The following is a 14,202-nucleotide window of genomic DNA, read 5'->3' as shown; positions in this document are numbered from 1 at the left end:
ATTAAAAAAGAAATGTGTCCATATTATATGTTAAATATGTGTATACATAAATGATCATGTATATGCATGTACACAAAACATACAAAACTCCTAAAAGAATTAGTTAAATAGACAATGAATGCACTTCTATACAATACATATTTGGTGGCTTGGGACTTAATATTTGTACCTTGAATAGCAAATGGTTCCATTCTTTTAAAGCTAAACTATGAAAACCTTTGATAATAATTAGAACCATTACTGCTATTTTCTAAAACCTGTGAGGAATATACACAAAATGAGATGCATTGATAATTCCTTATGAAATTATAATAAAAATGAAGTAAATTTGGAGAATTATAAAATCTCATTAGAAGGAGCACCGGTACTCAATTGAGAATCCATGTCTGGGATATACATAACACACTTAATTACTTGAGGAAGTATGCCAAATACAAAGGTGTGGATTAGATGAGCTGCTTGCTTTTTTTTTTTCCCTTTTGTTTTGTTTTTTTGGGTCCTGGAGATTAAATTCAGGGGTGCTTAACCACTGAGTTACATTCCCAGCCCTTTTTTATACTTTAATATTTAGAAACAGGGTCTCGCCGAATTGGTTAGGGCCTTGCTAAGTTACTGAGTGAGGCTGGCTTTGAACTTGTGATCCTCCTGCCTCAGCCTTATGCATGTCAAGCAAGCACTCTACCACTAAGTCACATTCGCAGCCCACCTAGAAAGATTCTTGCAGAAATTAAGATAGTAAATTTTAATCTCCCTCAACATCAGCAAGTCCTTCTACAAATCAGTCAGAAGATTCTACACTTTTGGGGGTATTTTGAACAAATGGATTCACAAGAAAGACTTAAAAAAATTTTTTAAAAACTGGTTTAGAGCTATCTCTTACATAGTTCTTAGTAATTAACTCATTTAATTGTCAAAATAACCCTGGAAGATGCTATTCTCTCCACTTTGTAGATGAGAAATGGGAGGCACAAATTATTTCTAACCAACCTAAGTTCATATAACTAATGCTAGAGCTGGAATTAGACCTCAGATACTTGTGCTTCAGAATCTGGGCTGCTAAGTTTTTTTTTTTTTTCCTCTTAGAAAACTGTTCCCAACACTGTGAAGATATGAGAACTTTCACATCCAATAAAAAATGATTCTTAATAATATTACAGTCATGTAAAAATTTAAGAATATACTCTTCATTGCATGAGTTTCCTTCAAAAACCAGGTTATCTTCTGACATCCTATTAAACACTCCTTAACCCTGATGGAATGGATGAAGTCTAACTTTTCCCCCAAATTATCTGCTAAATAGATAATTTGTCATAATAATAAAAAAATAAATAGATTAAGAACATTTAATTTTTAGTAGAAGAAAAATGTGAAGCTCAATTGTAAAAGTTGGTTTACTTTAGGGTTAGGGATGTAGCTTAGTGGTAGAGTGCTTCCCTGGCATGCATGAGGTCCTGGGTTTGATTACCCCTCTTTAAAGTTGGTCTACTTTATAAATATTTTGCTACAATATAATCGATGAATTTTCTTTATAGAATAAAATGTGATTACCATCTTGCCCTTCCTGAAATGGAAAGGTATGGTTTTTCAATCTGCAAGTGGTTTTAACTGCTCATTATCAGTTTTCTTGAAATAACAGTAAATGGATTTCAAGCATGGTACTATGTCTACAACTTTGTCTTCCCAATTCCCCAATTTTATTTATTTTTTGGTTTTCCTAATCAAAGCAGCCCCCTCCATTAGCATTTTCTCCTGTTACACATATTTAATTACACAGAATACTAGGCTAATTTACTATAGCATATTATTACATGCATTATAATTTGATTAAATTCAATCCCTGGTATTGCCCTCGTCCTCCCCTCTTTTCTTCTCCTAACCTCCTTTCTCAACGCTACTGATCTACTGATTCTATTTTCATAGGATTCCCCTTTTTTCTCCCCTTCTTTCTCTCTAGTTTCTACATATGAGAGAAAATATATTTGTCTTTCTGAGCCTGGCTTATTTTGTTTAACATGATGCACTCCAGTTTCATTCATTTTTCTGTAAATGTCCTAATTCTGTTCTTCCTTATGACTGAATAAAACTCCACTCTATGTATGTATGTATAAATGTGTTTGTGTGTGTGTATGCTGGTTCAATAATTTGGCTACTCTGAATTGTGCTACTATAAACATGGAAATGTATGCATCTCTAAAGTACACTCTAATTTTTTTGGATAGATACCATTTTTAGTTTTTTGAGGAAACTCCATACTGATTTCCACTGGTTGTACTACTTTACACTCTCACCAACAGAAAAGTTCCATTTTCCCTGGATCTTGGCCAGCACTGTTATTTGCATTATTAAAAAAAAATTCATTGGTGCATTACAATTATATATAGTAGTGGGAATCATTGTTATGTGTTCATACAGGCACACAAATGTTATTGTATTCTTATTGTGGGGGGGCTGTGGGTAGCGGGTATTAAACTTGGGGCACTCAAACATTGAGCCACATCCCCAGACCTGTTTTTGTATTTTATTTAGAGGCAGGGTCTCATTGAGTTGCTTAGCACCTCGCTTTTGCTGAGGCTGGCTTTGAATTTGCAATCCTTCTGCCTCAGCCTTCAGAGCCCCTGGGATTACATGAGCCATGGCACATGCCTGTTATTGTATTCTTGAAAATTGCTATTCTGATTGGAATGAAATGGAATCTCAGTGTAGTTCTGATTCGAATTTCCCTAGTGGGGGAGATGTTAAACATTTTTTCATATAATTCTTGGCCATTTATATTTCTTCTTTTGTGGAACAGTTCATTCACTATTTAATAAACAGTTTTTTTTTTTTTTAAACTGGAGTTTTTTTGAGTTCTTTATATATTCTAGATGTTAATTCTCTGTCAGAAGAGTACCTGCCAAAGATTTTTCTCTCATTCTGTAGGTTCTCTCTTCATGCTGTTATTTTCTTTGCTGTGCAGCAACTTTTTAATTTGATGTGATCCCCTTTATTGATTCTTGGTATGATTTCCTGAGCTACAGGAGTCCTATTGAGGAAGTTGCTGCCTACACCTATGTTGGAGTGTTTTCCCTATGTTCTCTTCTAGCAGTTCTAGTGGTGGTTTTTATTCATTTTTTTTCCATTAAAAAAAAATTACAAATAGATCTGTGTGAATAGCATTTATCATTAGTTGCTCACAAAAATAGTTATGTATTTCACTACTGAAAGAGAATCTACTAAGTTCCCCACATTGTAATGTTAGAAACACTGGTACTTTATCCCTCCCAGACAGTGTAATTTGCTCTGCTACTGATTTATTTATATCATCAGCAATGTTTTTTATGTTGCATCCAATTGTATGTGCTGATGAAAGATTATGTTTGTTTTTTTTGTCATACTGTTTTCTGCTAATCTTACCATGGCAAAAAGAACAAAAGTCTCCCCACAGTATGTCCCTTCCTATTTAAACAAGAAATCTTAAGAGAGGCATCTAAGCACTTGTAATATTTAGAAAAATGTCATAGAGGATACTACATAAATAAGCATTTCTGAAAGAGCTATAACCTTTATCTTCATATTCTGGATGCTCAGAAATTTTGTTAAATGGAATAGTTTCAGAATACCATTAGCTAATATTTCAAGGCATGGTATAATTATGCCTTAATGAAAGTAGAAATATATTTCTATTTAAAAATCTTTCTTGTTTTCAATTTTTTTGGACCAACTAATCAGATCTAATTAAATCATCATAGCCTCACGATGATGTAGCTGTTTTTTCTATAGAAACAGTATTCACTCTCATTTTTCAGTTGTTATACTTGCATTATTATCATTTGCCATCTGCAGCTTCTTTGCAGTCTATTTATAAAGGTCAGTTTAGCATAAATGGGGTAATACAATCAGTTAACCCACTGAATTAAGCACACAAAAATCACAATCTGTCACAATATGCTATTGAACAAATGAGCAGAAAAGGGCACCACTGTCAACCTTTTTAACTGTAGCTTCCCATTTTTCTCAGGGTACCTCCCACACAGCATCTTATTACCCCCTCTAACATCCTAAGTGAGGGTGCCAACGAGTAGACCTATATAAAATATGCATAAAGCTTATTTTTTGATAAAAAATTAAGTACCAATAAAAAACCCAATATTTTTTTCCTTCATTCCAATGAATCTTTTGTGCATTCCATTTTAGAGACTATGGCCTTAAAGCACATGCTGAAGAAGTCAGTTCTAGGATTATTAAGTAATTTGAATTCATAACATTTAAATATAAAAAAATTATGAGATGGTTTTTTACAGGAAAAAAAAAAAAAAGAAGCCAGGTAGGTGGTGCACATCTATAATACCAATTATTCAGGTGGCTGAGGTAGGAGGATAGCAAGTTTGAGACTAGATTGGGCAGCTTAACAAGACTGTTTCAAAATAAAAAATTAAGGACTGGGTATGTACCCAGTGGCAGAGTAATTCCCTGAGTTCAATATCCAGTACCATTAACACACAAAAGTATTTGACAAAATATAAATGGTTAGTGAAACTTATTTTGAAAACTTTTAGCAACTGCCATTTGACAATGAGAATCACTGCTTTAGACTGAATTTCATCCACTTTCTACCCAAATAAACAGGGCATATTTTACTCCCTATTTTACATTGCCCCATGTTTTGGCATTTTTTCCCCTCACTTATCTCCAACATATACACAAATTGGGATTGGTTAAATGATAGTATGGATGGTTCAATATAACATGCTATTTATATTTCTCCACCAGCAGTTCTCAATCTTGTTAACTTGTGACACAATGTCAGAAGGTAATTGTGAAAAATGTCACAAATACATCTTTTTAAAAGTAAAAAGGTTTGCTGGACATAGTAGAACATGCCTGTAATCCCAGCAACCCAGGAGGTTAAGGCAGATGATTATCGAGTTCAAAGCCAGCCTCAGCAGCCTGGTAAGACCCTGACTCAAGATAAAAAAATAAGAACTGGTATTTAGCTCAGTGGTAAAGTGTCCCTGGGTTCAATGCCCAGCACACACATACCCCACTGAAAAGCATAAAGGTTTATAAACCTCCCCATGCTCCGCCTTTTTGGGTGGGGGACAGTAGTGTGTATGCTTTAAACTAGATTCAAGATTATTCTATTCACATACTTTGATATTTCCCAGAACAGAAGTAGTAGTATAGAGTTGCAGGTAAAGGGAAGTACCCACATTTTGCACTGTATCTCCTGCTCTGTTTTTTTCACAGTACTTACTACTGACATTTGAGATTATGCTTGTTTTTTAGTTTCTCCACTAAGCTTCACTAGAGTAGAGAATCTTGTTTAACCAACCACTGCATTCCTGGTGTCTGGAACACAACCTTGCATAAAGGTTTTCAATCAGTGTTTGGTTAATTAGTGAGTGTTGACTGCATTACACACAGTGCTGGCTAGCTCTCACTCTGACCCCTTCACTCAAAGGAAGTCTATATTTGCATATCCGACCCATCATCCAAGCCACTGAATCACTTCAACATGTCAGGTGTGGGCTCATAGAGCATGGCATACCATATAAACAACACAACTATCAACTCATAATCTTAAAAATTCATAATCTTAAAAAATTGCCAGAGCATATCAAAACACCCCAAATAATGAAACATCTGAATAAATCCAAAGACTATTGTACAGTTTAAACCAGGGGTAGCAAAAAACAAGGCTATGATAGTAAATATTTTAGGCTATGTAAATTAAAAGGCCTGTGTTGCAACTAACTTTTAAAAAAATTTTAGTTGTAGATGGACACAATACCTTTATTTTGTTTATTTAGTTTTTTTATGTGGTGCTGGGAGTTGAACCCAGTGCCTCATGCATGCTAGGCAAGTGCTTTAACCACTGAGCTACAACCCCAGCTCTGTTGCAACTAATTTAACTCTTTTTTTTTTTTTTGGGGGGGGGGGTGTGCTGGGGATAGAACCCAGGGCCTTGTGCAAGCACTCTACCAACTGAGCTATCTCCCCAGCCCCTAATTTAACTCTTTTTATGGAGTAAAAAGCAGTCGCAGATAATAAAGTGTGGCTGTGTTCCAATAAAACTATTTACAAAAACATCCAGAGAACCATATTTGTACATAGTTTGTCAAGTCCTGGTTTTAAACTATACTTTCTAAGAAGTATTATGGAAGGTAAAACAGAAATGTATGTAAGCCCTCTGAGCATATCAGTTTTGCTAAGAGTAGCTCTAGTAGTTGACACTTGTTTCAAAGTATGCTGCCTTGGAATTATTTTGGTTTTGACCTTCCAGACTCCCTCCTGGAGCAACAATTCTTCAACTTCTTGGTTACGGCCCAGTTGTCTTTTTTGTTGTTGTTGTTGTTAACTTTCCTTTTTACTTGAATCTATAATTTTTCTTTAACATATATGTTACAGCCCAGTCTTTTAGACTCTTAAAATGTATTGAGAAAGTAGAGAGCCTTTGATCATGTGGGTTATAATTATCATTTTTAATCTAAAAAATTTAGACGTATTAATGTATTTCAAAATAATAATAGTACACTAGAGTTATATATTATGTAACTAAACCTATACAAATGTAAGCTATATTTTCTAAAACAAATTCTGGCTATGTGTTCCTGTGAGTATACACGTGCGGGTACACACACATACACGCTCTTACACTTTTCTGTAGTGCTGGGTTTGAACCCAGGACCTTGGGCATGTTAGGCAAGCAATCTACCACCAAGCTATATCCATCCACAGCTGACACAGATACACAACTGGAAAAGGGAGGAGTGTTTTAGTATTCTCAGATAATAATGGGTATTCTTCCTTGATATCACAAGAGAGATTAGTGGTGGCCAGGATTGGAGATGAGTGGGTAGAGGGGAAAATGGTGACTGACTGCTGATGGGCATAGATTTCTAGGAAAATGTTCTAAATGTTCTATTAGATTGTAATGGCTATATAATCCTGTAAATATTTTAAAATTATACACTTTAGAGAACTTTATATCTCAAAATAAATCTGCTTAGTAAAAAGGAAAGAAAAACAATGTGGCTGGTGCTGAGAAGGGGTTAAGAAGTAAGAGATCAGACTGGTGTCACAGGTCAAGTTCAAGACTGTGGAGTGTTTTCTAAGAGCAATGGGAAGGTATAAAGAGTTTTAAAGTAAGGGAAGGAAAAAAATATTACATCAAAACTTTTTTGATGTAACTTTAGTTTTGATGTAACTTTAGTTTTTAAAAGTTATTCCAACATGGAATCTGAAAATGCATCAATGCACTTTCCATGCTCTACCACATTAAAATCCATTGGTCCATCTTGCACTTTCAATCGTTTATGCATGATTTTGTAATATGCAAGTTGCATTGATTAGTTAGAAAATATTGGTTCAATGAGTTATGCAGATCTTCCAAAATTTAAGACATTCCATTATAAATTCTTTTTTTTTTTAAAGTCACATTTGTAATATCACATTTGTAATTTCTGATGACATCTTTAAGTACTGAGAAGTTGTCAAGGTCATGGCAGCAGATACAAGTCTTCCATATTTCTAATTTTCACTCAGAAACAAATCATTTTATTATTTGCAAAAATACTATCTGTTCTTCTCCTTGAAGTGACAGAATAACTGTTGTTTATTCTGAAGAAAATGTATGCAAATACCCAAGTTTGCACACCCAGGGCTATTAATCATTCTTTCAAGTATAAATGGAGTAACATGAAATAAGTGCTAATTCAATTTACAACTCACTGTACAAGTGTTTTTGCTTAACCACTGTCCTTCAGTATGCATCATATTCTACACATATATTCCACTTTATCATATAGAATAGTTAAAAACCATTGTATTTAACAATCAAGATTTAATAAAATCAATCAGCTGTATTGCTTTCTTTGTAACAACTCTTACTTAAAGTCTCCCTTTAAACTGTGAATAAATGGCAGTAAAGAATACAATGACCGGCTGCGGATAGCTCAGTTAGCAGTAGTTTGGTACCACTGCCTTGATTCAGAGTAAAGAGTTAGCAGCTTTATCTGTTATTCCTTTTGTACCATTAATTAATGTAAGACATCAATACTGTAAAAAAAGGCAAATAACATCTTAATTATTATGAAAATAATTCTGTCCTGGGGATCCAACAAAAGGGTTACTGGGTCCCCTTCCCAGGGGTTCACTGAGACTGCATGAGAGAAACTAAAAGAGCATTACTTACTAGATCTTGGGCAATTTTCCCCAGCCCACACTGGGGATTGAAACCAGGGGCACTCTACCACTGAGGTACATCCCAGACTTTTTTATTTTTAAATTCTGATAGGAGACAGGGTCCTGCTAAGTTGTCAAAGCTGGTTTCAAACTTCTATCCTCTCACCTCAGCCTCCCAAGTAGCTGGGATTATAGTAATGCACCACCATACTTGGCTGATTTTGGGCAATTTGCTAAACTCTTTTTACTGAGCTATATGGGGGAAAAATGATATTCTTTTCTTCCAGAGTTGTTCATCAGAATTAAGGGATAGAAAAGTATTTTGTACATTGTACAGCATCATAAAAATTGTAGCATATATTTAATAATGCAAAATATTAGGATTTCAGTGGATACTACTGACTTCATCTTAAACAACCTTGTAGTAACCAATTTTATACATTTTGCTTCTGCTGTTTTTCTTACTAGCCATATTTCTACTTCTACCTTAATAGTCACAGATGCAAAACTGACTCTTACTCATAAATATTGCCACCAGCTGAACATTTCTGTGTTTATCATATCCCCATCCCACCCTGACACGGTTTTCCCGTATGTTTGAATATGCTCATTTGTTTTATCTGCATAAAGTCTAATTGACTTCCCTTGTTTCCCTTCTAAAACTGGCCTCCCCACTTCTACTTACTGAAATCCTATTATCCTTAAGAGTCCAAGTCAGTCCATCTTTTCTGGCTATCCAAGTAGAATAACTTTTCTTCTCTGAATACCTAGAGCTTAATGTCTTATGTTATCAGATATCTTCCTTTTGTTTGCCTTTCCTTACCAAGACTGTAATGTCTCTGAGGGTAAGAGCATCTTACATTTCTCTTTATTCCTTTCAGCATCTAGTGGCACAATGCATTCTGCCTGGCTAATGAACTTGTGTGACCTCCTCTACTAGAAACTAGTATCAAAGAGGCACTTACCTTCATATCCAAATAAAGACTTTGTAAACAACGAAAGTTTAATCTGCTTTATAGACTTAAGCTCTCTGGCTCTTCTCATATACAGTTTCTGAACCAAGTTTTATCTACAGGCTTACTAAAATGACAAGGCAAGGTAATAATATAGCACAAGATGCAATTTTTACTCTCTGGGCAAATATCATACTTTTCAAAGTGCCCAAGATGTGGCTCTGAGAAGAAAATGAAGATATGATAATGTATATTAAGGTGTATGTATGAAACCTAAAATATTTCTTTATAAAGAATGGGACTAAGTCTAAAAAGCATCATCTATGTAAAACATACAGTGTAGCAATGAACTGAAATGAATTACTTGGGCTGAACCAAGTTGAAAGCATAGATGCAGGATGGCAAAAAAGTAACACTACCCATTTTTATTATTGGTCAACAAGTGAAATAAAATATATAACAAACCAAGACAGAAGCTTTGTACTAAAAACAAACAAAAAAACTCCCAGCAACTGAAAGGCAGTACTGTGCAATGATAAAAAGAACATGGGTCCTGGCATTAGAATAAGCTGGGTTCAAATCCTTAGTTCAAAACCGGTATGAAACTAATAAAAATACAAAACTATTCTACTTCGAGGCTTTGGAGTCCTTATTTGTAATGGGACTGTTACCATCTGGAAGTTTTTGTGAGGATTAGATAGGGCAGTAAAAATATAGACACTGAACTTAGATGGGTCTGGGTTAGAAATGATCACCTTTCATAGTTTAGGTGACTTATGTTTCAAGTTTCTCATAGGTTTGATACCATCTCTTCAGCATTGTTGTGAGGATAAAATAATGAATATAAGTCATTTAAAAATGTCTATAAAGTCTAAAAGTACACCTACCAAGTGCTCAATAAATTGTGCCTACTAGGGGCTGGGGAGATAGCTCAGTCGGTAGAGTGCTTGCCTTGTAAGCACAAGGCCCTGGGTTGGATCCCCAGCACCACAAAAAAAAAAAAAAAAAAAAAAAATTGTGCCTACTAGATATACAGGTATTCATACATCTCACTTTGCATAGTCCCTGCTGTATTACACTTAATAAATGTCCACTATTATATTTATTTCCCAAAATAAATTTTAGAATTACAAACTTTAAATTGAATTTTATATCCTATCATAGCCAATCTGTATATAATTAATCAGATTAATGATAGCTCAATAATTAAACTATAAAATTTTCACGACAATTCAGGGAGAAGCAGAATTAAATAGAAATGCTTACTAATAGAGAAAAAACGTAGGAACAAGAAAATAGTAGGGGGGAGACATGTAAATCTACACTAGGAATATCTATTCAGTGTAAACACAATCTGTAAGTTATGCTCTTATTTGTTAGAGCAAATAATTTATTATTCACTTTTCTGCCAAAAGCAAAATCAGACATAAATTTAATTATTTCCCACAACTATCCTTCATTTCAAAGTCATTCTATTTGCAGCTATCTTGGCTCTATACCAATTTTACTGGGTTACAGTGGGAGAACTGATGTCACCAATTCTTCAAAGACATTCTTGAAACTGCAAGTATTAAGAAATGGTAGCAACAATTTTATACTACTATTCCATGGGGCTGGGAGCTGCTGCATTCTGGCTTCTTAAAACACTTACCCTCCTGCAGTTGTCACTAACCCAAATGGGTAATGAACGGTTGAAAAAAAGGGGGGTGGTGGAATAATGGCAATTCAATGTACAAAAAGTAATTCCCTCACCTCAAAAGGAACCACGTTAAGATTGTTGGCATCAGAGCTGCTATTATTCTCCCTCTCCCACACCATTTTACAACCCATATTGTCAGTCTGTAAATATCCCAACCAGCTATTGGTCTACTCGTCAGCCTGTGAACATTCTCGGCAGTCATTGGTCCAGACTGTCAGCCTGCAAACATTCTTGGCAGTCATTGGTCTACTCATCAGCCTGTGAATATTCTTGGCAGTCATTGGTCCAGATTGTCAGTCTTCGAACATCCTAGCCAGTCATTGGTCCACTCATCAGCCTGTGAATATTCTTAGCAGTCCTTGGTCCAGACTGTCAGCCTGTGAACATTCTCATCAGTCACTGGTCTGTTATTAGCCTGCGAACTACTTAAGAAGAGCTCCCCGGCCATTTTCTCTCTCTCTCCTCCTCACTTTCATGCTCTCCTCTCCTGGCTTTCTCTCTCTCTCTTGTATGCCCAGGCTCTCTCTCTTTTCCTCTCACTTTCTCTCTCTCTCTTCCTGCAGGGAGACACTCTGCCTGTTTGCTTAATAAACTCTCTTACATGAGTTTTCTTGTCTGAAATGGTTTGGATGCTTTCAAAGATCTTGTTTATTTTGCCTAATTCCAAACTAGAATAAGTCAAGTAAATTTGGGCCAGTTCTAACACCGCTGCTAGAAAATAAGATTTCAGGCAGGTACCATTTATGGGTATTACACTGTATATTTTGGAAAACTTCACATCCAAAATGATGTGTTCATCCAAATGTTTTAATAACTTATTGTCCTGTGCACTGAACATTTGTTAAATAAAGCCAAACTGTCCAATAAAGGAAACGATTAAGTTTCCATCATGACAGAAATCTACTTTAACATTTAATACCACTGGACAAGTCTCAAGTTTTTTTTAATACTACAAGTACAATATCAATAAAGGGAATACAATTCTATTTTTGAAAAAGAGATAACATAAGTCTGGAAACCTTACTCATACAAAAGGTGTTCGTCATAAATTATGTTTGGCATGATGAATAGTTACTAATACCATGGCAATATTTAAATATTTAGTGATACATCCTTTAAAACAAAAAACCAAAAACAAAACCCAATAAACTTTCACCACCCACCCAATATGATTCACATTTACAGAGTTTTCCTTAAATGGAAGATACACATATAATCTTGTGAAACAGTAAAGCATCATTTTCATATGTAACTCTCCTTATTAAAACCTTGCATCTAATTTCATACATTTCCAAACTTACCTTTTCGTTTTTTTTGTCTGCCTCTGGTGGCTGCTTTGTTGTTACACTTCTAGGAGTTCTCACAATTTCATCCTCACCCACTTCCACAGTTCGTCCATTTGGCTGCACAAGCAACAAGAAAACATCATGTATCAAACTGGTTGGCAGATCAAACCACACTTAGGAAACAATGTATCAATGTATACTCCAATCAAAATCTAGTCCCTTACCTAAATTAACAAGGTTGCTTTGTATAGTAACATTATTTAAGACTTGACAGACCAGCTGTCCCTAGTGACAGTGTTTAAGGATAATGAACTTATAAACAAAATTCTATACCCCGAATTTTTTTTTTATCTCACCTAGGTATCAGCCCCTCTAAACAACAAAGTAGAGGCACTGAAAAGATCTAAACTATACTTGCACCATGACCACCAATTAGCCATGTAATCAGAACATTTCATTATCTGACTCTTATTTCTACTTCTATAAAATGAGGTTTGATCTAATAAAAAGTTACCCAACTTTTTTTGTTTTGTACTTTGGTACTGAGGATTGAACTCGCAGCACTAACCCTAACCCTAACCCTAACCCTAACCCTAACCCCAACCACTGAACTAAGTACCACACCCCCACTATACTTTTTGAGACAGGGTCTCTCTAAATTACTTAGGGCCTAAGTTACTGAGTCTGGTCACAGACTTTGCACTCCTCCTGCCTCAGACTCCTGAGTTGCTGGGATTACAGGCATGTGCCAACCAGCTCAAAAACATTTTAAAGGGCCAGAGAGAAAATATTTTAGGTTTTGTAGACCACACAGTCTCTACTGCAATAGAGTTCAATAACTCTTCCACTGTAGCACAAAAAATAGACTCAGATGATATTTAAAGGAATGTTAGATGATCTCTAATAGTACCTCTATAATTTAATGGCTCTACTGTTCTGGAATTACGTAGCTTTACCAATTCATTGCCAAAGCCTAAAAAGCTTTAGGCTAAAAAGTACTTCAGCTTTCCTAACATTCCTAAAATCATAGATAGTACTTTTAGAGGTGTTCATGAGTAGAATAATGTGTGTGATGTCCAAATTTGGCTTTTAACCAGAATTTTTTTTTTTTTCAAATAAATATTTCTGAGTCCCATCAATGGAAACGTACATAGACTGGTAAATCTGAAGAATGGGGCCCAGGTATTCATATTCTAACCTTCTTTCTGAATCCTATCACTTCTTTCCACTCCCCTCATATTCAACACAATAAAGTTAATAAATCAATATGCTAGTTTTAAAAGCTTTACTTCCAGCTTTTTCAGAATAGAATTTGCTAGAATGCCTACTCATTATAATACAGCTACACTCAAGAAATTAGTATGAATGTTCAAAGTTTCTATAAAGTGATTTTATATGGATTTGTTAAAAAAAAATGGATGTGGGTGTAAAAAGAGACCATTTATATTTTGAAACTCAATTTGTAGGCTTTCTGAAGATTTGTGACATAAAAACCAAAACAAAAGCTGTCTTTTAGGTGATTTAATTCCTAATTAATCAAAATTTAATCTGTGGGTCTTGAGCAACTTGTTAAACCAGACTGCTAACACCACAATCAGATTTCCTCAGTCTTGATTTAGTTTTCTTTCTTTTGTGCTGTTTTGCCACTTTTTAGTGTTACCTCTTCTAATCTTCCTTTCTGTATTTGTGTATATCTATGGGGTGGAGGGAGACAGTACATAAAGAAAAGGGATAAGAAACCTCAGTAAGACAAGTGGACTTATGGATGGATCTGTATTAGGAATTTAAAACTGTTTAACTCTACTTTGCGATATCATCATCTTACTTGTCTAGTCTCAGGTGTTTTTTTTTTCCTGTTCAACAGAGATGGGTCTTACAGTGTTGCCCAGGCTGGCCTCAAACAATCCTCTGCCTCACTCTCCCAAATAGCTGGGACTATAGGTGTACACTGTCACATCTAGCTGTCAGGCTACCTCTTAGTTCACACTATCCTCTGTAGCCAAACTTACCTTTTCTGATATACTTTGGTTAGCCTCATCTACGTAAGCCTTAAACTAACTGAATGATTTTGTAGCTTCAATACCACAGCTTATTTCTTCAA

General features: G+C 35.1%; 1 protein-coding gene across 11 annotated transcripts in view; it reads right to left on the bottom strand.

Annotated features, from left to right (window-relative positions):
• MTDH (metadherin) overlaps nucleotides 1-14,202 on the bottom strand; it is a 63,005-nt gene that overhangs the window by 36,413 nt on the left and 12,390 nt on the right. For all 11 annotated transcript variants that reach the window (XM_079126201.1, XM_079126207.1, XM_079126210.1 and 8 more), the window contains exon 2: nucleotides 12,117-12,218. In XM_079126201.1, the coding sequence (XP_078982327.1) occupies nucleotides 12,117-12,218 (102 nt within the window). The remainder of the gene's footprint in view (nucleotides 1-12,116; nucleotides 12,219-14,202) is intronic.

Source organism: Sciurus vulgaris (assembly GCF_902686455.1).
Source record: "Sciurus vulgaris genome assembly, chromosome: 1".
NCBI lineage: Eukaryota > Metazoa > Chordata > Mammalia > Rodentia > Sciuridae > Sciurus > Sciurus vulgaris.
Note: the sequence above shows the minus strand (reverse complement) of the source record. Positions and strands in the feature narration are given on the sequence as shown.